Here is a 22,817-nt window from a genome sequence, read left to right on the forward strand (position 1 = left end):
AAGAAAAATTGTGTAAATATCAGCAGTTGTTTATATTTACCTAAAAAGAAATTTATAGTAATAATTGCTAAATAAAGTTTTATATACTTAGTTTTGTGTGGGTTTCTTAGTTCTTACTCTGCTTGAAGTTGTGAAGTGTTATAAGCAAGTTCATGTATGCTGTTCATTTCTCATTAAGGTTAAAAAGAAAGTTTCAATACAAGGTTGGTTTTCTAAGGTTTTCCTATATGGCTCTTTTGGCTTTTCTCTGTCATTTATTCTTCCTCTTTGGAGTACATAATGACAATTTTTTACTCCATTATTTTCTCTAGATTCTGTTTAATGAAATTAAAAAACTTTGCTACAGTGTAAGAGAACCTATGTAAGAAATTACTCTAGAAAAGTAGTTCATTAAATGACTAATTTGGCCAAAATGATTTCTGTATTTATATCTAGTAATTCAAAACAACTCCTTTTATAGGAACATTATAACAATACTTTCAAATACAGTGTCTTTAATCCTATCTTTCTACTAGAACTATTTTTACATTTTATTTTATAGTTTTTGCCCCACACCTATAACCTATATATAAATCTTCATTTTATTAACAAATCACAAGCATTTTCCATATATTTACAATGCTTTCAAAATGATTTTCAATATTTTTTCAATTTTTAAAATTTATAATTGAATTATACCATAATTTACTAATATATTTATTTCTTACACATTAATCTGTTTTAAAATTTGATAATATATTCCTTTATTAAGGAACGGGTATTTTTTCTTTGAAAATATTTGTTTATTCTAAAACATAAATGTGATATTTGAAGGGATTAATTTTGAAATAATCTTACAAAACATTCACAATTTGAAAAATTATCCTAAGAATGACCCTTACTAGTGCCAGCAGGAAGAGTAGTATTATTAAAATAAAGCTTTCCAAATTTTACATAATTCAGAAGTCTTTTATTTGCTTTCTAGTATTTCTCAAATCAATAGGTTTTTAACTCGAATCACAAGAAGAGTTGATTGTATAATTCTCTGGGATATAAAATACGGAATTAGATGATGCATCTCTGTAAGCCCTGTTAACATGCCATCCTCAGTTTTGTTTTAAAAAGATTTTATTCTAACTTATAACCATGAAATTATTTATAGTATCTGTCTTATAAATACTTACAGTGTGTCTTTATTATAAAATTAGTGATAAAAAATCTGTGACAAATATGTTTTTGCTGAAGTTTCAGATTCCCTGACAAAGATGTCTTTGATGTCAGTCTGTCAGGAGGAGGGAGGTAGGAAATGACAGCGTGTGTCAGAGGAGAAAGCATTCACCTTTCACTTGGATGTGAATTATTTGAGAATTGACTTGGAGAAGGCTTTGACTACTGAGTCAGATAGCCTTAAAGTCCTTTTCGTTTAAATCCAATATAGCTCTCACCCTGACCTTTCAGAAGGGCCCTGTGCTGGATCTGACCAGGCTCAACCAGACTCTCTGGGTGACCTCCTAGGAGAGCTCTCTTGGGTCCCGTGCAGCCAAGGCCAAGAATGCCTTACAGTGACGTCGCACCTGTTTATATGACCTACGATCTATTCTTCTAAGAACGCTATTAAATTGTCTGATATCTGTGGCTAGTTGGGTAGTTCATTATATGTTCTCTGTGACCTGAATCTATCTTAAGCTTTGCATTCTACTTTTTAAGCTTTATTTTGAAAATGCCGTTTATTTTATTTTTATAAGATTTATGAAAATTTACTATACTTGCCTGACTTCTTATTATAAGTGTAGTAATATTAATTACTTTGTACTGAATAATACACTTACTCCTGCAGTTAAAAACTGGATGACATGAGGGTAAAATGTTTGATTATATTAGGGATGATAGTTAAATCTTAATCTATTATAATCTCTGAATGTAATTCGGGCGTTTGCCCCGCTTGTTTTTAGAGAGGCATTCACCTACCAGCGCAGGTAAGACGGTGTTTACTTGCATAGATCTCTGCAGGCTAACTCGGTACAAAGGAGCTCTCAGGTGCAGTTTTGAATAGGAGTGCATTTCAAAAACATGTCACAGAGTTTCTTACCTCCCCAAGGATCCCAATGCCCTTTACAGATGACCATGTACTTTGAAAGATTCATTAATGTGCTGCTGACTCTCTGTGAATAGAATAGGCAGGGCTAAACGGAAAATGAAGAAGTCTTGTTTCTAAAGGTAGCTGGGAATTGAGAGGGAGTATGCAAGTGCAATCCCCTTGAGTTACGAAGTCAGCATAAGTTATTTATTTGGAGAAAGGTCTTTTATTTCCCCTGTGAGCTAGTAGGTTAGACCAAACCACCACTACATACCTTCTTCAGACGAGAACTTTGGGGGTTCCTGTGTCTAATTTTTCCAAGTATTTGACTTCCTGGAGTTGGGAGAACAGAGAGAAATTTGTTCCTGCCCTCTTTTCCATGATTAGCCAAGTCTGTCCATGCTTTAGGCACAGGGTCCATCCTGCTCTAAGTTAATATCATAGTTATCTAGTCTATTGTCTGCTTTCCTTTTCCAACAAATTGAAGGTACTGGGGCTGCTGGGTAATTCACAGTTCATAGTTCTTGGATGATTTTAGTTTGGGGAAGATTTTTATGATTTCACAAGAGAAAAACAGAACAGAAATGTCATTCTAACATACAAATAGTGAAATCTTTCCATAGCCAGAGTTAAACTTTTTAAAAAATATATATTTTTATTGATATCAGAGAGGAAGGGAGAGAATCATTGACTGGCTGCCTCCTACACCCCCCCTACTAGGGATTGAGCCTTCAATCCAGGCAGGTGCCCTAACAGGGATTCGAACCATGACCTCCTGGTCCATGGGTTGACGCTCAACCACTGAGCAACACTGGCCCGTCACAGAGTTAAAATACGTTTTGCTTATCTCTTCAATTTTCACTCCACTCTGAGTTATTGACTATATTTCTATTAGGTGAAGTTCAGTAGTCCAAACAGTAGAAGATAAAATACAGCCCTGGGTTTTGAAAGTACTATATTTTTAATTAACAAAGTATAAGAAGTATAGCATATAGCCATGGAATGTTTATGTAAGTCCCTTTCCAGAATTATAGAAGTTTACATATTTTTATTGAAACGTGCTTATATCACTTAGTGAAATACAATTGTAATATTGTTTTATAATACTGTTAAAAGGCAAATTTGTAACACAGATTAGTATTTTAGGCCTAAAGATTTTTTTTTAACCTCTAGATACCCAAGATGACAAGGAAAGAATTAAAAAATATGGAGCATTTATAAGTACTCTTTCAGGGGTCAACCGAGCAACATTGGCAGCTATAATTGAACACCTTTACAGGTGGGTGGACTCATGAATTTTCTAATTTATTTTGAACATGGCACTTGATAAGTCATTATTTCTGAATTTAAAGTACTGTGGTTAACTTTCTACATGTGACTGCAAATCGTTCACTATATCTTAAGAATGGTTTCAAAGTGAAATTCCCACTAAATATCACTTTAGTGTCTCTGTAATTAAGGTGCATTTCAAATAAATAGCACTAGAGAGTTTTTTAAAATAAGTTAAAAGAGATCATGTATAGCATCCTCAAGTGCGAGAATTTGGAAACTCATTTAAGAGGGAAGTCGGAGAAGAGAAGGAAGTCCAGGGGCCAGACTTCTTTAGCAGGACTCTGTGTGAGTCCTCCTCTCATGGTGGACTCTTCCTAAACTCTTATTTCTTCACCATCAGTTGGCATCTAACCTGCCTCTAATATGTTGGTGTCAGACTGTGGATCAGATGAGGGCACTGTAAGAGCCAAACTCATTTTCCATGTCAAGGCATGTAGTCCTCTGCATTTGGGAGGGTAGGAGGAGGGTATAATGGTAGCTTGAGAAATGATACCTGAAGGAAGAGGATGTTTGAAAATAACCTTCCAGGTTAAAACCAAAGGTTTGTTTTGCTATCAGCGAAAATTAATTACAAAAACCTCACTAAGTATAAATATTGCTTAAGGAATATATTCCTGCATGGATGCAACACCCCCTTGAATAAATTTCTGTGAAGCTGAATTCTGCTCAAAGTACTTTGTTTGGAGTCTGTATTCAGAAATCCTCCACAATTTTTTGTCTCTTCACTTTTTCCAGCTACCGCTTCTCATGCACATAAACTCTATTACTGTAAAACTAATTTTCTTACTGTGCCATATAAATATAGTCCTTGTAGTCCTATCTTTGTGCCTGTGAGACATTGGGGCAGATTATTTTTTCTTCAAAAATTTTAATAGTGATCAGGCTCCTACAGTTTATTAATGAGTTACATATCATTATATTTATCATTCTTAATTCAGATTTGAATTTGAGATAATGAATTCCTTCCCATCTTTCTTCTTGCTCTCCTTTCTTCAACTAACATATATTTTACCTTCTATTGTGTACAAGTCAATGCCTATTCAGAGTCCATGTGAACAGAAATATTTGATAATCTATAACAATAAAAGGGTAATATGCTAATTAGACTGGACATCCTTCTGGATGACTTTCTGAATGAAGACACGGTGGCAGGGCTGAGGCAGAAGCAGTGTGTGGCGGCGGCGGCGGCAGGGGCCGAGCCGCTTGCACGAATTTCGTGCATCTGGCCTCTAGTAATATATAAATGACAAATAAAATCCTAAGTCTGCTATTCCCAAACTGAGCACCAAGGAGCCCTGGGACTTCACAGTGAACTCGCGGGGTGCTGCAGGGTATTTTATATTTCCTAAGGAAGCACAGCAACATCAGGACAGATTTTAATACAGAGAATTTACATGAGGCATGGGCTTACAGAGGAGGGGTTGAGGCATTCATTGTGTGTTGAGGTCCAGATATGCTTCTGATTTAAAGAGATACGAACTGGGCATGAAATACTAAGACATGAGCAAAGGGTGTTTTCTAGGAAATAGGTGTGCTGGGAGACAAGATGGTTTGTAGTTGTCGGGCAGGAGGTTGTGAAAGGCTCTATCCATCATGGAAAACATGTTGGATTTTATTCCTTTAAGTGATCAGGAGTGACTGATTAAATCCGCTTTAGGATAATAACCCCTGTAATGGGATGGGTTGGGAAGAGGTTAGAGTAGAGGCAGAGAAACTAATTAGGAAACAGTTTCCTTGGGCTTCTGATGAGAAGGCCTGAGTGAGAAGACACTGAGCAAATAGAATAGGAAACACTGGGGGATGCTAACCTGTGGGAGCTGGGACATAAAGGAAAATACTATATTGTACACACTCTTGCCAGAATGAAGGCAGCTTCAGAAAGTAGAGAGAGATGAAGAGTACCAAAGGAGAATGCTTTTGCGGAGGGAAATCTCGAGAAAGGTGGTTATGTCTGTTAGTGTCGTCAGAAGTTTGAGGTCAGTTCGGATAGGGTCAGGTTGATTTAGCACTTAATTCCATCTTTGCCCTAGAAAAAAGATCACTTCCCCATGACTAACATCTCCTTAAATCCATTCACAAGATATTGATTGTGCACTGTAGTGTGGTTCAAGCAGCAGTCTCCGACTATGAGATGCCTGGATTCTAGGAACAGAGGCAGACATGCAGATAAACTTTCCAGATGTTCACACCATAGTGTGGTAAGAGTACAGAAGTAGTTGTGAGAGGGGTGTCCACAGTTACTATATTCTTCTCTATCAACTTGTAATTCTTTGTGCATCTTGTAAATCCTGTAGGAGGGAGGCACTTGCTTCATCTCTGCTATGCAATTTGGCATTTTTTTGTTTCTTACATTTTCATATGTATTGTTGTCATGTTTACTCACTTCTTGTACCTGCTAGAATCTCTGTTCTTACAGGCAGGTGTACCTTCCTTAGCCTTGCTTATTCTTTTGATGGAGTTGGTCTCCCTTGTTTAGTATGTGTCCTTAAAGTTTGCAAATGTCATTAGGCTATTAAGCAGCTGCTATATGTACAGCCAGTGTCAAATAGAGAGCATTAGTAGATACTTTCCTGTGCACGACTTTGTGTTCTCATCTCATGCACTTTTATCAGTGCAAATGTTCTTTTATTATGCTGATAACTATATATATTTTTTCTTCATCTTTTTGAACTTACATTTGTGACTACTTTAAATAATCTTTATAGGACTCAAGTATGGTCTACTGATTGAGAGATTTGACTCCTATTCAATTCTGTTCCTTAGAAGACATTCTTGGTTATAGTCAAGAAAAGTGTAGTTGTATTTTTAAATTAGGTATTTGTTTTTTGAGAGCTAATATCCTATTTTGAATAACCATATAGACATAGCTGCCAGGTATATTTCTCACTTAATAATACACTTTCTGGGACATTCGGCCCAGCCCTGAACACTGAATTTGGAACTCTCTACTCTATGCCTCCTGATTCACCTTTCTTGCCTTGTTTCCTTCTTACCTGCCACCCCCTTTTCCCTCTTTCATTTGTGCTTCAGGCCCACGGGTCTTTTCACACTATTCTGCAAGCATACCTTGATGCCTTAGCCATAGGTTGTCCCACTATCTGGAGTTATTTGGATACTCTAAATCAGGCATCCTCAAACTACGGCCCGCGGGCCACATGCGGCCCGCTGAGGACATTTATCCAGCCCGCCGGGTGCCACTACCTGTCCTGCTTAGCAGCCGACTCGTCCCGGGCCTGCAGTGCGCATAGGAATTTGTTCATAGTTTTTTTTTAAAACTATAGTCCGGCCCTCCAGCTGTCTGAGGGACAGTGAACTGGCACCCTGTTTAAAAAGTTTGAGGACCCCTGCTCTAAATCAATACTCAAGTACTACTTTTTAACTTGTAGTGATATTCTTGAACAGTAGTTTTTTCTTATGTTCTTAGCTACTTAGAAGAAAGAACTGTTTTTGTTTTTGTTTTCTCTTTATATCACCACTGTGCCTTTTATATCTGAGACCTTCAATATCTGTTAAAAATGATAAATGAGTATTATGACTTATAGTTCTGTGAAATTTTAAAATAGAAGTGTGTCATAATGAGCTATGCTTTTCTTCAACAGGGTTCAGAAATGCTCAGAAATCAATCACATGAACGCCCATAATTTGGCCTTAGTCTTTTCATCCTGTTTGTTTCAAACGAGGGGACAAACTAGTGAGGAAGTGAATGTAATCGAGGACTTAATTAATAATTACGTTGAAATATTTGAGGTAAATATTTTATATCTTGTTCTCATTAAAATAGTTTCCTTGTTACTGCTTGCAAGCAAAAATACTTATTTTAGGATGTTTTTATTCAGATCTTTATGAATATTTAAAAATAAAGACAAAGTATTAGTTATCTTTGATCTTTAATTTTTTTAGATACAACTAGCTTTTTAAAGTATAGTCATTGACTTAAACATTGATTTAAACTTTTAAAGCTGTTTTACCATCTGGTGTCTGTTGGACAGAATATTTCTATTTACAGTGTTTTTATGTGTGTTTTTTTTCCTACTCAGTATGTGTGTGTGCACTAAGTATGTATACTTGCAGGTGTGAAATTATGAATGTACAAATGCAGTAATAAGCGCCAGGCTGTTCCATTCTGCAGTTGAAAGTGTTTCCATGTTTTCTTTTCACTGTGCACTGAATTGGAAAAAATGGAAATTCTGAAATATTGCTCTGTGGGTTTTACTAAGTCATCTCTGTTCTAATAATTTGACTTTTCAATTTGCTATTTTATGAAGTTAATATTTTCATGTTTCATTAGAAAACTGTTAGTATGGGGAAGGTTTCTTAGATCAAAGACATACAAATAGAGGAAGCAAACCCAGGTTTTGGAACTGTAGGATATACCGGGATCTAGTGCCATTATTATTTCTGGCAACTCAGTTTTTTCATTTAACCTTTTTGAGCATTCCATTAAATGGTGCTTTATAAGATGCCTTGTTTTCCAGGGCTATAGATACACCAATGAAATGAAACGGGTTAATCTAATAGGTTACGACTTGTAAAGTTCTTACATTCTTATAATAACTGATCACAAGATTCCTTAGCAAAGGGAAGGAAACTGTGTTTTAATGAAGGAAAATAACCATTTGTATCTTAATTTATATAGGAATGGACACCAGAGCTGTCGGATTCTCTTTGTTCTTGGATCTTCTTTTTATTTCTTTCTATATGTGTTCACTGTTTTTGATCAACAGCAACCTCTGTGCAATAATTCTGATACTGAGAAATGAAAGAATTAGGAAAAAGTGTGTGGCTTTTGCATGCTTTCTTTATTTTTTATGTGTGTACTGTTTCATTGATTAAAAAAATAAATGGCTATCTTCATGGTTTTGTTAAATCCAACTTTAAATGGTGGAAATTTCAAAAGCTCTTAATAAATAGTTTGAGAAATGAGTCTTGTCTCTCAACCTACATTGACTCCACAAACCAGTCGTCTGCCCCTTTGCTTATTAAACTTCCTCAGCAAAGGGGCTTCCATTGATGGGCTCTGTAACCTGAAGTAGTATCACCGTAAAATGTTCTGACCTTGATGGAGCCCTGTCTGGTTGGCTTTAAGTCTGCCCTTGCTGTGCGGGCCTGCACGGATTGAGATGGCCATTCTCATTTATTTTCACTTGTTGGTCTTTAAATTCCTGAAGAAGCTTATGTGAGGATGAGTACCATCACTCCATGTGTTTTATTAGACTGTCCCAAATTATATTTTAAACAGGTTAAAGAAGACCAAGTCAAACAAATGGACATAGAAAATAGCTTTATTACCAAGTGGAAAGACACTCAAGTGAGTAGTAATAGTTAGATCTCCAGAGAATAAAAAGAATTTTTCAAAAAAAATCCCAAAAACTTCCATTGTAAGTAGATACATTTGTTGTGTTTATTTTCAAGTTTCTATTTGAAGCAAAGTAAAATTAATGGGCAAGAAGACCCAACATAAAAATAGTTACGTAATTCAGCAGCATGATGCATAGGTGCAAAATGCCAAAGTTCATTCATGTAAATTTTTCAAAATATAAAAGGGAAAAAAAATCAGCGTTAATCTTATCAGAATATCCTTTAACAAAATCAGTTTTCATTTATAAAAGCACTATTGAAAATGTCAGTGGATTTCACAGGAAGCGTTTAAAGCCAAAAATACTACAGGAAATTGGAAATTCAGACTCCCTAGTGATTCCATCCATTCCGATTTTGAACATATAAATTACTTCTTATATGCTTTTGCTTTGCCTGCACTTGGATGATTGTATCAGTGGGAATGTTTCCATGTGATCTCTGTAACATATGCTAATTCATGTCTTAAGTCGACTTTTCTAGATCTCCTCTCGTTTTCCTCACTCCCGTTATATGGGCTTTGTGTGTTCAGGCTGCCCTACACTTTTTCAGGATGCCTCTCTCTCCTTCTTTGAAGACTGTTCATTGGCCTTGCTTACCATTGATCTTTAATCCTCTTCACTGGAAATTGTAGAGGATTCAGGGTACCAGTGTAAATAATAGAAATGGGTCAAATATATTCTGTTTATTAGATGCGCTCAGAGAACGAGGCAAATGCTGCCTTATTAGTCAAACCTTAAATCCACCTAATGAGAGAGGCCACCTGAGCTATCATTCTGTATGAAGGAGATGAGGAAAGGCCTTCATTCTAGTGCCTAGATCCCTGAGTACCAACGCTCTGAAACTGATTTCTTAAAGGAGTGTTTCCTCCCTTTTGACCCAAAGTAATTAATGCAGCCTGCAAGGGAGTTAGCTGTAACACTAAAAATCTGGCTCATTATTAGCTACTTCTCTTGGGCTCTTGCTTGTTGAAGAAGAGTTTCATTCATGAACTAAGGGATTGTGTGAGCCCAAGAGATCTTCTTTGACAGCATTATCTATGCTGTTTTACATAAAGCACAAGGAACCCTGTGCATTTTTATCTTCCATATTCATAATACAATAAAGAAATGAGTCTGGAATGTTTTTCTACTTCCATATAAGACAGAAGAATAAAATAATTATCTATAAAATAGAATAATTGGGGGAGGAAAGTAGGAGTGTTTGGAAACACTGTTATTTGCTTGCGTTTTTCTCTGTTCCATCCAGCTCTCCTCTGGAGTATTTTTCTGACAGTCTCTATGTCTTGTCCCTGCTCGACTTTCTTAGCTAGGCTTGTTTTTGGCTTCACTCTATGAGTTTGTGGTGTTTGCTTTTTTAATTTTTAAAAATGTATCCTTCCTGGAGAGTTGTTTATGCAAACACAATGAAAAGTAAAAATGTCACCTGTATTTTCTCTTACCTAGGATTTTTGTTCAGCATCAAAAGTGAGAAATAAAAATGGGAAATCAGCTTTTCTAAACCTACAATGTCAAAATAATTAGGAACTCTTTTCGAAAGTACATGTTTAATGTTTTCCCCACAAATTTACTCAGCAGGTTTTACTCTGGGGTAAATTTAACTTCAGAATGATCCTTTCTCCATTAAAGATTGGAGGATGGATATTATGTCCAAGTGGTCACACATTTAAGGGAACTTCTGGAAAAAGCTACTCAAAATATGTTTCAGAGATTTGTGTGGTTCTTTGTTAACTATCACATTATACTGTCAATCCATGCTTTTTATATTCTGGCTTGTATCTTCCTCACTTAGAATGTCTTCTCAGGTAGAATAGTGACCCCAAATGCCACTAATGCTTGGCTACAGAGAATTAAAAACTTATCTTTATTATCTACCTTATTACTTCACTTCTATTTTTTCTTTCTAAATATGCTTTTTCTCTTTGTAGTTTTAATACAACTCTAACCTAATTTACTCTCAGATTTCAGTTTTTGGACATATTATCTCTGAAAATTTAGCAGGACATATTTTCCCTTTTAATTGTTAGTTTTAGACCCATACTATAGCTTAAGAGCAGAATTATATATGGCTCATTTTAAGTTCTTATTTTGTTGAACAACTTCTGTTTTTTTTTTAGCAAACATAATTTTGTTCTAGCCAGATTCATTATTTCTGTAAGAATATAAGGGTATTTGAGGACTAAAAACTCTTCAGTAAGAGAGAAAAAGCCCCACTGTGACTTGTGGCTGATTGTAACATTTCTGTACATTCCTTGTCCTTAATCCACCATATCTGGTGAATGGGTATCATCATGCTCTTACTGGACATTGGCTTCTTGTATTATTATTAAATATCTGGAAATAGGCCTGGGACTTTGTCATAAGTGCCGGGTGTGTGTTCTGGCAACAGACTTACACTTGCTCTCTTCACATCTTTTCCAGGTTTCCCAGGCTGGAGATTTGCTAACTGAAGTGTACGTGGAGAGGAAGGAGCCCGACTGCAGTATTATAATCCGGGTGAGTCCAAGGGATGGAGCTCAAGAGCAGTGTTGGAAACTGCAGTGTTAGAATGAATTTACACGTTCTGACTTCTTCATTGTTTCTTAATAATGTTTCTCATTTTACTGGTCCATTTCAAACCATGGCTGATACAGGATGGACTTTGTAAACCAGTTTCCTCTGGGAATTCCATGTTTTAGTCATTTGGAAAGGGCACATCTCATGTGCTTTCAGTTAAGGTTGGGATTTTTTGTAGGTGCTAGCAAACAACCTTAGCTTACGTTTTTGCTCCTTTCCTTCTTAGGTTCTTAACATCAGGCAAGTTATTTATTCTATTTGAGCCTCTATCTTCTCACCTGTAAAGTGAGGAAAAATTACCATATTTACATTGTAGCATTGATATGAGGACTCAATAAACTAATACATGTAGAACACTTAGCAAATTGCTTTATACACAGTGTTTCTATTACTGTTATTATTATTATTCTCCCGCCATTGCACCCTATACTTTGGCTTTTAGTCTACCAATTTTCTTGAGTATTGGATAACTCTGTTGTTTCCTAAGACTGTTATTCATTTTTTTAGGGATTAAGAAGATCCTTATTATGCTATCATAACTAATACTTGGTCTGCCTTGGGAAGAATAACCATGATATTTCAAATTCCTACTCAGTAGGAATACATTCTCTGTCTAAGGAATAGACATTCCGCCATGTAGCAGGAGAAATTCAGCTTTATCTTCTTACCTTTTTTTTAAAAGTTAAAGATTAACTTAATATTAGATATTTCTGGACTTTAGTTTTGTTAAACATGTATCGTATTTGTTTGTATGTTTAATAATTACGTGTTCTGACTATGTAGCACTGGTAGCCTTCCTTTGATCATGGAGCTGATCTGTGATCAGAGTCTTTGGTCACGTCATATTTCTTATGCTGTTGCGAGGTGGTGAAAATCAGGAACTTGAGGAACCATTACAGGTTAATCAGCACAATTCCAGTGTTAGAGTTGGTATTCACAGCCCATGACTTAATTCCACCCACACCTGAACTCTTTAGTAAGCTCACTTTAATCTTACCTTGCTAATGGAAGCCATAACGGAAGGTAGTACAACTGAGCACAATTTTTGTTATTTTTAAGTACAGTATTTAGACAAAGGACTGTCCAGTTTCACCTTGCAAATTGTCTTTAAAAACATTGCAAAAAAACTATACAAAAATAAACATTAACATTTGCTTAATGCTAAAGCCTTTGCCAAAAATCTTTTAAGTTGCATTCATCTCAGCTGACCATTACCTCCTCCCAAGCAGGTAATGTCCCAAGTTTATAAGAATAAAAACTGGGAATTAATAAGCATTAACTCCAGGATACAAACCTGGATCATCATATTCCAAGCCTGATGTTCATTCCACTGACTTGTATGTTACAGAAAACCGAAGAGAAGAACCAAGCAACGCTTAGAGAGATGGAGTTACATTTATTATTATTATTATTATAAGCGGGCCCAGAGGAAAATGTCTCTCAAATTTTGGGCCCCAACATAGAGGAACTTTCCGTATTTATATGTTTTTACCTTCTTTGTCTCCCAAATATGGGGTGTTTTTGGCCCCCTTTGCAAGTTCTTAAAGAGCCCCTATGTGCTGGGGCCTTGAGACCTCAACCAAAGGCCTGGCCTGGTGCCAGCACTGATAACTTCGTCCGGGGAAGGTTTAATGGCCTCTCTGAAGTGGGAGTAGTCTTATTTTCCTTATTATTTAAGCAAGCAAGCATTTACAGAAGCCAAATAGCAGGGTTAAAATTTCAAACAGCAGTTTTTATATAAGATGGATGCTTCCTGTATGTTCTTTAGGATAACGATTTCCCATGTGCCCTTCCTGGAGTTCTAGGTGTTCTGATGAGGGGCCTTTGGGTTTTCCCTGAGACAAGGAGTGGAGTTGAGGCACATGTTTTGTTGATGATTTGGCAAGTTTGGTTTCTCAGTAATTTATTATTTTAAGAAAAGGCTATACTGAAAAAAAAATTTAAAGCTATTCAGATGAACAACATCATTGAAGAGATTAACCTAATGTTTTTACTGCTTAAAGTTCTCTGCTTTCCCCAGATGCTGTTGTTTTTTTTTTTGTTTTGTTTTTTGTTTTTTGTTTTTTTGTTTGTTTTTTTTTGGTTTTTGCCTTTAAGTTTATACTGTATTGGGCTTTTCTAAGTGGAAAACAGTGGGTGGACTTCATATATAATTAATGTATTCCAAAGAAAGTACTGGATTCCAAGAAGTCCAAAAGATAGACCATAGAAGTTGCCTGTAATGAAAAATATTTATATTGTTTATATATGTGCAATATGCTTATAATCCATAATGAACTGGAGAAATGGGAGTGAGTACATTTCTAAGAAATTTTAAAATAGTTACATATTTTACTGAAAATGAGCAGTTAGAATATTCCAACTCTTAAAACATCTTTTATTTGTTTAACATTGGAACTAAATTCTCATTGAAGAAAGCCGGCTTGCTTTTGGCCAGTATGAATTTCAGATTAGCAAAAACAAAAACGGGAAGAAACAAATCAGAAATCCCCAAAGTTCCTGAAGAAGGCGGTGTGCTGTGCAGTTGCCTGAGGCTTGGGGGTCTTGTAGAGCTGGCCCCAGGCTGGCACTGCAGACCCTGCCCTGTGCCCGGAAATCCTGGCTCCACACTTTGGTATCCCACCATCTGTCACTTGCGGGACAGGGCACACCACAGACCACTACAACCCTGGGGCTCTTTGGCATGGCAGACTGCAGTCGACTGTGTATAATTTAGGTTTCAGCCTGAATAATAAACGAAGCCACTGTGAACTCTTGATTATAGAGCTGACGAGTGAAAAGTCTTACTCCTGGGAGGCCATTGGATTTGCTGCCTTGTGACATGCATGTGTGACTAGGTATAGTCTTCTCTCCTGAGTAATGTAACCGCTCACTCAGTTAGAAAAAAACAAAACAAAACAAATTCTTTCTGATTATGTCTATGTTGTAATAACTTTTTAAAAATATGTGTTTTCTTTTTTATTTTGGAGAGAAGAACGGAGAGAGAGAGAATCATTGATCGGCCTTCTGCACATCCCCTACTGGGGATCAAGCCGGCAACCAGGGCCTGTGCCCTGACCTGGAATTGATGGGTCGATGCTCATGGTTCATGGGTCAATGCTCAACCGCTGAGACAAATCAGCCGGGCCAAAGTTGCAATAACTTTTTGCACTCACATTCAAATGTATTTTATGAGAAGATCTGAATAGGCTACCTTTTCTGTGTGCTTAGAGCAGCTAGTTAAACATGCAAAGAAGAAACTTGGGGTATCATAAGATGTGCATGGCGAGTCTTAGCATCCTAGCATCAGGCTGTGTCTGGGTCTGACATATATTCTAAAGGGGTTTTGCCTCTTTTACAGATATCTCCTGTGATGGAAGCAGAAGAATTAACTAATGATATGTTAGCATTAAAAAATATTATTCCTACACCAGGTGATCTCTGGGCCACATTTGAAGTCATTGAAAATGAAGAGCTAGGTAAGTGATTTTCATTCCAGTTATTCTTAAACTCTTTAAGGATGGAGAAATACTATTTTTGTGACATCATTGCTAATGTTTTATGTGATTCTGAAGATTAACATTATGAATCCCCATATACTTCAGTGCATGTGCCGATATGTGTAATTGTCACTTGAGGTTGCCCTCCTCTGCTTTTACTCATCAAAATAATTTGATTTTTTTATTGACTCTAAAAATATAGTCAAAGCATTAGGCATGTATGTTAGGAAATAAGGCTTTTGCTTATAAGGAAAAACAATTTCATTTGTAACAATATTCTAAATGTCCCCACCACCATCTACATTATTCCTCTATGCTACTAACTGAACAAAAAGAATGTTGATTTAAAAGATTATTTATGATTTTAAAAATGATTTGCTTTAAGCCTATCAGGACCCAATTTTGTCAACATTTTTCTTTTCATATATCTCTTTAGTGGAGTGGATAGATGTTTTATCATCTCTTATCTCAAATGTGGAAGTATGAGGAGAGCTTTTAAAACTCCTCGACTACTCCAGTAGTAAAGTGCTGAATAAGCCTAATGTTCTAATGACACAATTTGCTTTCAAAGACCTCTGGGAAAATAAAAAATAAGATGCAGAATGTCTTTGTCTAGCTGATACCTACTGTCTAGCTGATACCATCTGTCTAGCTGATACCTACTAAGGTCTTGGGACCCTTTCAAGCATAGCTGTCAAATTGCCAACAGTAAAATCTTGCCACTGCAAGCTCAAGCTAAAAATGACAATTCAATGTTGAAATACCCCATCGGGTATTATGAGGAATGCTGTAATCAAATTAGAATGAAATGAGATTATCAAATAGTTTCTTTCATTACTCCATTCTTGATGTTTTTATGCCATCCTTTTTTTTTTTTTTTTTTTTATCATGCACAGTTCTTTAAAAATCTTATTTGTAGCTCTGGCTGGTATTTCTCAGTGGTAAGAGTATCAACCCACGCACCAAAAGATTGAGGGTTCAATTCCTGGTTGAGGGTTTGATTCCTGGTCAAGGGCACGTACCTGGGTTGCAAGTTCTCTCCTTGGCCCTGGTTGGAGGAGGCAACAGATCGATGTGTCTCTCTCACATCTGTGTTCTTCTCTCTTTCTCTCTCTCTCTCTCCCCACTCCCTTCCTCCCTTCTATTCTCTCCAAAAACCATTGGAAAAAATATCCTCAGATGAGGATTAACAACAAAAATATCTCATTTGTATTAAAATGTTATTTTGCAACTACAGGCCCAATGCATGAAGATTCGTGCAAGAATGGGCCTTCCTTACCCTGGCTGCCAACACTACCTTCGCTCTGGCCAGAGCCGCCTTTCTGCTCTGGCCCAGAGCTGCCTTTCCACCTTCCCATGCTGCCCAGAGGCCCGGAGTGGCTGGGGTGGTGCGGAATGCCTGTGTCGTCACCCCGCCCCTGGCCACTCAGTGCCTGCTTATGCAAATTAACCCACCATCTTTGTTGGGTTAATTTGCATACTCACTCCTAATTGGCGGGTGGGCGTCGCGAAGGTACGGTCAATTCGCATGTTACTTTTATTAGTGTAGATATTCACTGTCAAGAGTCAGTGACTGGTACTTTGGTGTCGGTCCATACGTGTCTCCTCGCCAGGCAGGCTCAGCCTTTCCCTCTCACAGAAAGTGTTCTGGCAGATGACTCCCGTGACCACCCCCCCTCCAACCCCCAATGCCAAGTCTGATGGCTTTGCTTCAGGCTTCACAGCACTTGTCCTTTTTGTGGCATTTATTGTTAATGACCATTCCCTTTTTTCTGGCCCTTATTTATTGTCAATTCTTCTTCCTTTGTCTCCTAAATGGTGGGTTTCTGCTGCTCCAATCTCCTTGGCCATCTTTTCTCATTTGACATGTTCTTTATAGATAAAGTTCTTCTATTCTTTGTGTTTGACTAACACGTGTGAGTGGGTGTTCCCCGAATGTTCTTTACTCTTTCTCCATCTGACCTTTAATATGCAGACTAAGAGTTTTAGTACACTTTGTCCTATCTTCTTTATAGAGCCCATCACATGGTCTCATCTCTCTCAATGGGAGCTCGTCAGAAGGAAGGAGGAACTCTCTTTTTCTATCTCTAGTATTTGGCACAGTGCCTAATATGTAGTTGCAATACAATTAAAATCTCTTGCACAAGCGAAGCACAATTTTGTATCACTATATGGTTTAATGGCGGTAGAGTCTTTTGGTTTTTGATGTTTAATTTTAAGGAGAGGGGCTAGGTTATCAACTTCATCATATTTGTGAAAAAAAGGGGACTGTCGGCATTATTGCCAGAATTATCTTTCTAAATCACAAATAGGATCATATTGTTCCATCATTTAAAATTGTTCCTTTTATTATTTACTCATTGCCCATCCTTTCTGCAAGATCCAGCTCAAATGCCTGTTCTCCATGATGACACTTAGATAAACATAGTTCTCACTGATCTTTTTCTGATTATTTGTTTATCCTATATAAAAAAGCCTAATATGCTGTGTCCAGTCAGCCATTCAACCAATCAAAGCGTAATATGCTAATGATATGCTAAAGCTGCTCAACCGCTCACTATGACATGCACTGACCACCAGGAGGCAGACACTCCAACTGATAGGTTAGCTTGCTGCTGGGGTCTGGCCAGTCAGGACTGAGCAAGACACTCCCTCGAGCCCTCCCTCAGTCCCTCCCTGGCTGGCCAACCTCCCGCATCTCTCCCCGGCCCTGATCGTGCACCAGTGGAGTCCCTCAGCCTGGTTTGCGCCCTCTTGCAATCTGGGACCCCTCAGGGGATGTCAGAGAGCCAGTTTTGGCCCGATCCCACAGAGGGAGTGCCTCTCAGCCAGAAGCTGGGCTTACGGCTGGAAGCGCAGTGGCAGTGGCAGGAGCTTCTCCCACCTCTGTGGCAGTGCTAAGGATGTCCAACTGACAGCTTAGGCCCACTCCCCTGTGGACATCCCCCGAGGGCTCCCGGAGTGCGAAAGGGTGCAGGCCAGGCTGAGGGACACCCCCCACCCCAAGTACATGAATTTCGTGCACTGGGCCTCTAGTAGATCTATAGTACTGTGTACTGTCTGATTATTGAATAGTAGTATGTATACATCTGGCTCTAGGACCTTAATATCTCACTGCCTCTAGCATAGTGCATTGATGTGGAACACATCCAGCAAATATCTTGTTAACTGAGGTGGAACCTAAAATAGATGTATTCTGAATCTGAGTGACCTGGATTGTTGCTTCTTGGACAAATGTATCGAAATGTGGCAGGCACGTGAAAAATGATTTCTGCTTGTAGATTAGTAACTCCTAGGATATCTCAAGGCCCTGGTGAGGCCTGAGACAGCAGATTGTCTCCTGCTTGCCTCTGTATCTGTTGTGTTTTTCGGCGATCCACCTGCACGATAAGGAATCACGGATTTGGGGGTAGGCATCGTCTCCCTACCACCCTGTCCTCTCAAGGGTTGAGTCAAAGCATATCCCTCTGTCACAGCATGGGGGCTCTGTGCCTTTGGGCATCAGTCCACCCGACTAATAGGAGCAAGCAGAACGCATGAGGGTAGCTAGGAGATGTAATAAACTTAGAAATATTGTCTTTAAATTTCATCTTGGAAAACGAAGGGATTGCTTACCCTGAAAATGACTGAGCATTGACTTGCATGTGACAATGAGTACATCACAAATGGTACAGATGGGTTGGGCTGGGGTGGCTGTTGTTATTTTGTTGCTCTTTTGGCTACTTGTCTCTAATTTAGAAAGAAAGGAAGTCATCTTGTTGGAGCTATAAAAAGACGAGGAGTCCTCAAGTTGTTTTGATTTGTGCGTGTCCAAATATATAATCAAAGGAACACCCCATGTACCTCAAGAAAGAATACATTTGATGGAGTGAACAATTCAGATTTGGCATGGTTTTAATGTTTGGTCAGCTGTTCAAGTAGAAACACCCGCCGAGAAAACGAAGATGGTTTTCACAGCTTTTAGAGGAACAAAGTGAGGCGCGCCACAAAGGGGCCTGTGATTACGTTGGCTTCCTGAAGCAGACGGAGCCGTAGCGCCACCTGACCTTCCGAAATGTTAAAAGCTTTATTGCTAGAAACATGCAGGGAGGATAAAGCGAAATATGAAAAGAAGATGAAAGTGAAGGCGTTGGTAGTCACAAGATTGTAGCTGATAGGAGGAGTGTCAGCAGGGAATCGGTACCTTTTCCAATGTAAATATAAATCCTGCAAGTAAGCAAGTAACTGAAGGTAAATGAATAAACGGATAAATAAGTGAACCAGAAGGGCTGTGTTTTATTGTAGGTGTCTGTAAATTTTAAAGCAACAGTCTCTGCCCTGTCCTATCCAGTGCCTGCTTTGTATAATAATTATTCTGTGAGATTCCCTTGACTCCCTTGAGATAATCTATTATACTTATTTTTTAAAATAATACAGTGCCCTGATTGTAATATAAAATGAGAAAGGAAAATGTGTAGTATAACATGTAACTGCCGACACACTCCTGTATGGTCAAAGGTAATGAAAATAGATTCCCCACCTGTGCGAACTTCTCAGGGATGTGCCGGCTCCAGTGCAGACTGATGTAAGCATGTCAGTTTGTGGCTCACACAGCACTGGAAGCATTGCTGTTGTTGGTGAAATGGTGTCTCAGTCCATTTGGGCTGTTATAACAGAATTACACAGCCCGTGTGGCTTACAAACAACAGACAATTATTTCTCACAGCTCCGGAGGCTGAGAAGTCCAAGATCAAGGTGCTGGCAGATTTGGTGTCTGGAGAGAGAAATCAGTTTCCCAGGTTGCAGAGGGCTGTCTTTTCTCTCATTTCTCAGGTGGTGGGAGGAAGCTTTGTAAGTCTCGTTCATAAGGACACCTATCCCATTCATGAGGACTCTGCCTCCCAAAGGTGCTGCCTCCTAATACCATCACATTGGGGATTCGTTGTCAACCTAGCAATTTTATTTGGGTGAGGGGTGGAGGGTGGAGAGGAACAGACATTCAGATGCTCACAAATGGTGAACAGTTTCTACAGAGTTCTGACAAAGCATGATCTTTTTCTTCCTATATGGTAGTCAGATTCATGGACAAAATATATCAGGTTAAAACCGTAGAAAATATTTTGAGAATTTATATGCATAAAGCTGAGTTAGATTCTAGGCTCAGTTAATTTATAAGTAGGTTTTCACTCTAACTGCCTGGTGGGACACTTGAAATTACAACATCATTAATGCCACTGAATTGTACATGTAAAATGTGTACGTAAAATTGTACATGTGAAAAGGGCAAATTTTATGTTCTCTATGTCTTACTACACTTAACAAATTGTCGAAAGAACAAAAAAATAATTTTTTAAAAGAACTGTTAAAAAATTTTTGTATTGAATAGAGAAAAGGGTCTTCCTTCGTCCCATCTTTTGAAAGATGCCAAGCATCCTTGACCCACTGCTGCCTATCATTAGGACAAGCTGAAACCCACCCTGGGAGAGGCTGTTACCTTCATCAAGAGCTACTCTTCTAAAGGGTGCTTTTATTTCAGTGCTTCACCTTGAAACGGAGCCTGTCCTCTGCTGGGATAGCCCCATCTTCTGTAGGTCCTGGACTTGCTGAAGAACAGTAACTTACATTGAGAAGGGCCTCATTTAAGTGGGCCTTTTCACCGAGCAGATCCGGCTTGTGAAACACTTTCTGTGCAGCAGTATCACAATGAAATGTTTTATTAATCCTCCTAAGAGCACTCTGACACAGAAGATCTGTTCATTGTTCACCAGGGTCCTTTCCAGCCCTCCTCTGGATTGACACAAAGTGCTGTCGCCCTCTAATTATATGGACAGGACAGGGACAGACTTGCACCACTCGAAGTTTGGTGCCAAGACTTTAATTACTGGGGAAGTCATAGTTATCTAGGGAAATCCTGTGTTATTATCACCAGAAATTTAACCACAATACCTATAATTTTTGTAAACAAGGTTTTAAACTATTAATAATGTGATTTACCTAACTAACCTCTTCCATAACCTGTTCTTTTCACGTACCTACACTGAGTTTTCAGCAATTTTTATGCTATGGATAATACACAAATGTGTTATTTCTAATAATGGCTTAATGCCAGATCACTTACACACCATATAATCTATTATGACAGATGATTGTAAATGTAACTATGCATAAAAATTATTTGTAGAAATTCATGTATTCAAATAGTTTTTTGGTGGAGTCTAGGTTTTTCTTTGTAAAGTTTTATGTCATCTGGCAATAATGACAGTTTTACTTCTTATTTTCCAATTTGGATACCTTTTTATTTCTTTTTCTCATCTGATTGCTGTGGCTATGACTTCAAATTATAATTAGTTTTATTTTTAAATACAGTTCAATTGAATTATAACCTCTATTAATAGAAGACTACCAATTAATTATAGCTTTGGCAAATTATGGGCAATTATGATCTTTGCTAACCTACTGCAAAATTATTTGAAGAAAAGCAGGATTGATATAGCATAAAATATTTTCTTTAGTTTTACAAAGAGTTATATTCTGCCTGTTGATCCACTTACAAATATTTTCCATTAATTATAGGCCATCATAGAAATTCATAAGGTATTTCATTACTCAAATATTTATTGAACATCTGTTATATACATACTCAGCACTCTACTGTGTACAGGGATATATTTGTAAACAAGAGGGAGATATATCTTCAAGATGTATGGCCTAGTAGCTCTTCTTTCTTTCTCCTTCTTCCCTTCCTCCCTTCTTCCTCCCTTCCTTCCTCCCTCCCTCCCTTCCCACCTCCCTTCTTTCCTTCCTTCCTTCCTTCCATCCATCATTTCTTCCTTATTTGAATTGCCATCATTATTGGCTTGCTCCAATAAATGCAGAATGCAGAACTGCATTACATTGTACTGAATAGTAAGCAAAAATCTGGTTATTTACATTGGAAGCAGAAAATTTGTTTTCTTCTTCTGTGGACCTGATAAGTTATGGCTGTGGTCATAGCAGGGCAGACTAGTAACTACTTTGAATTTTCAGCAATTTGTATGCTATGGAATATGTTAAGAGGGATATGATCTACCGTATTTGGTTGTCATTACTTGTGATTTTATCACCAATTAAAATATCATGGTTCATATGTGATTATGATACTATCTACAGATTCTTGTTTGTCATTGCCATTCCTACTTTAACCAAAATGAAACTCTCATGCTATGTGCTTTACATTTAGAAGGGTGTGAAAGAGTTGAATTGACTTATATTTGGTGATTTATTGGGGAAGCTACATCAACATCTTCCTGTTAGAGCATATATTCTTGCTGTTTCAATTATACTATTTTTAGTGTACTGTGAAAGGGTTGAATTTTCCCCCCAATATATGCTTCTATTGTAACTTTTTATTAAATGATTGGCATATTTTGATGAGCAAAAAACTTTTCTATGAGGCTTTGAATGTAATTGTAAAATCTATTTAACTCTGTGCTAAGAACTTCTCATGCATTAAAAAATATGATTTCCTAAAACAAAATGTATATGGATGAGTGTTTATTATGGAGAAGTCTTTAAGAGGTCATTAAGTTCTGGTTTTTGGTTCTTTATATCAACAGTGAATGTATAATACTGTCACATAATGTTTCTGATTGATGCTTTCACCAATAGTTAAACATAGATTAACTATTAGAATATTGATTGTTTTCATATGATCTCTGTTGAAGTTATATTTTATGATTTTATATTAATCGACTATAAGAATATCAGCTATATCATTATTGATCAGAAATTATAATATGCTAATCTCTAGAATTAAATTATATTATCACTTGCTACTGGACAAGAGTAATTTTGCTAGTCCTTTCACAATTATTTAATTGCATGTGAAAAATAGTCAGATTTCCAAAAGTAAACTAGAATGTTATTTTAAATCAAAAGCAGGTACTGTAAGCCCGGCCAGTGTTGCTCAGTAGTTGAGCATCAACCTATGAACCAGGAGGTCATGGTTTGATTCCCGGTCAGGGCACATGCCCTGGTTGCAGGCTCGATCCCCAGTGGGAGGCATGCAGGAGGCAGCCAGTC

General features: G+C 37.6%; 1 protein-coding gene across 6 annotated transcripts in view; it reads left to right on the top strand.

Annotated features, from left to right (window-relative positions):
* ARAP2 (ArfGAP with RhoGAP domain, ankyrin repeat and PH domain 2) overlaps window positions 1–22,817 on the top strand; it is a 173,699-nt gene that overhangs the window by 119,370 nt on the left and 31,512 nt on the right. For 5 of the 6 annotated variants that reach the window (XM_080650295.1, XM_080650300.1, XM_080650298.1 and 2 more), the window contains 5 exons: window positions 3,230–3,335; window positions 6,988–7,135; window positions 8,628–8,696; window positions 11,164–11,238; window positions 14,639–14,756. In XM_080650295.1, the coding sequence (XP_080506421.1) occupies window positions 3,230–3,335; window positions 6,988–7,135; window positions 8,628–8,696; window positions 11,164–11,238; window positions 14,639–14,756 (516 nt within the window). The remainder of the gene's footprint in view (window positions 1–3,229; window positions 3,336–6,987; window positions 7,136–8,627; window positions 8,697–11,163; window positions 11,239–14,638; window positions 14,757–22,817) is intronic. The other variant, XM_080650297.1, reaches the window with a different exon arrangement.

The sequence above is a fragment of the Plecotus auritus genome, assembly GCF_963455305.1.
Source record: "Plecotus auritus genome assembly, chromosome: 1".
Classification (NCBI taxonomy): Eukaryota; Metazoa; Chordata; class Mammalia; order Chiroptera; family Vespertilionidae; genus Plecotus; species Plecotus auritus.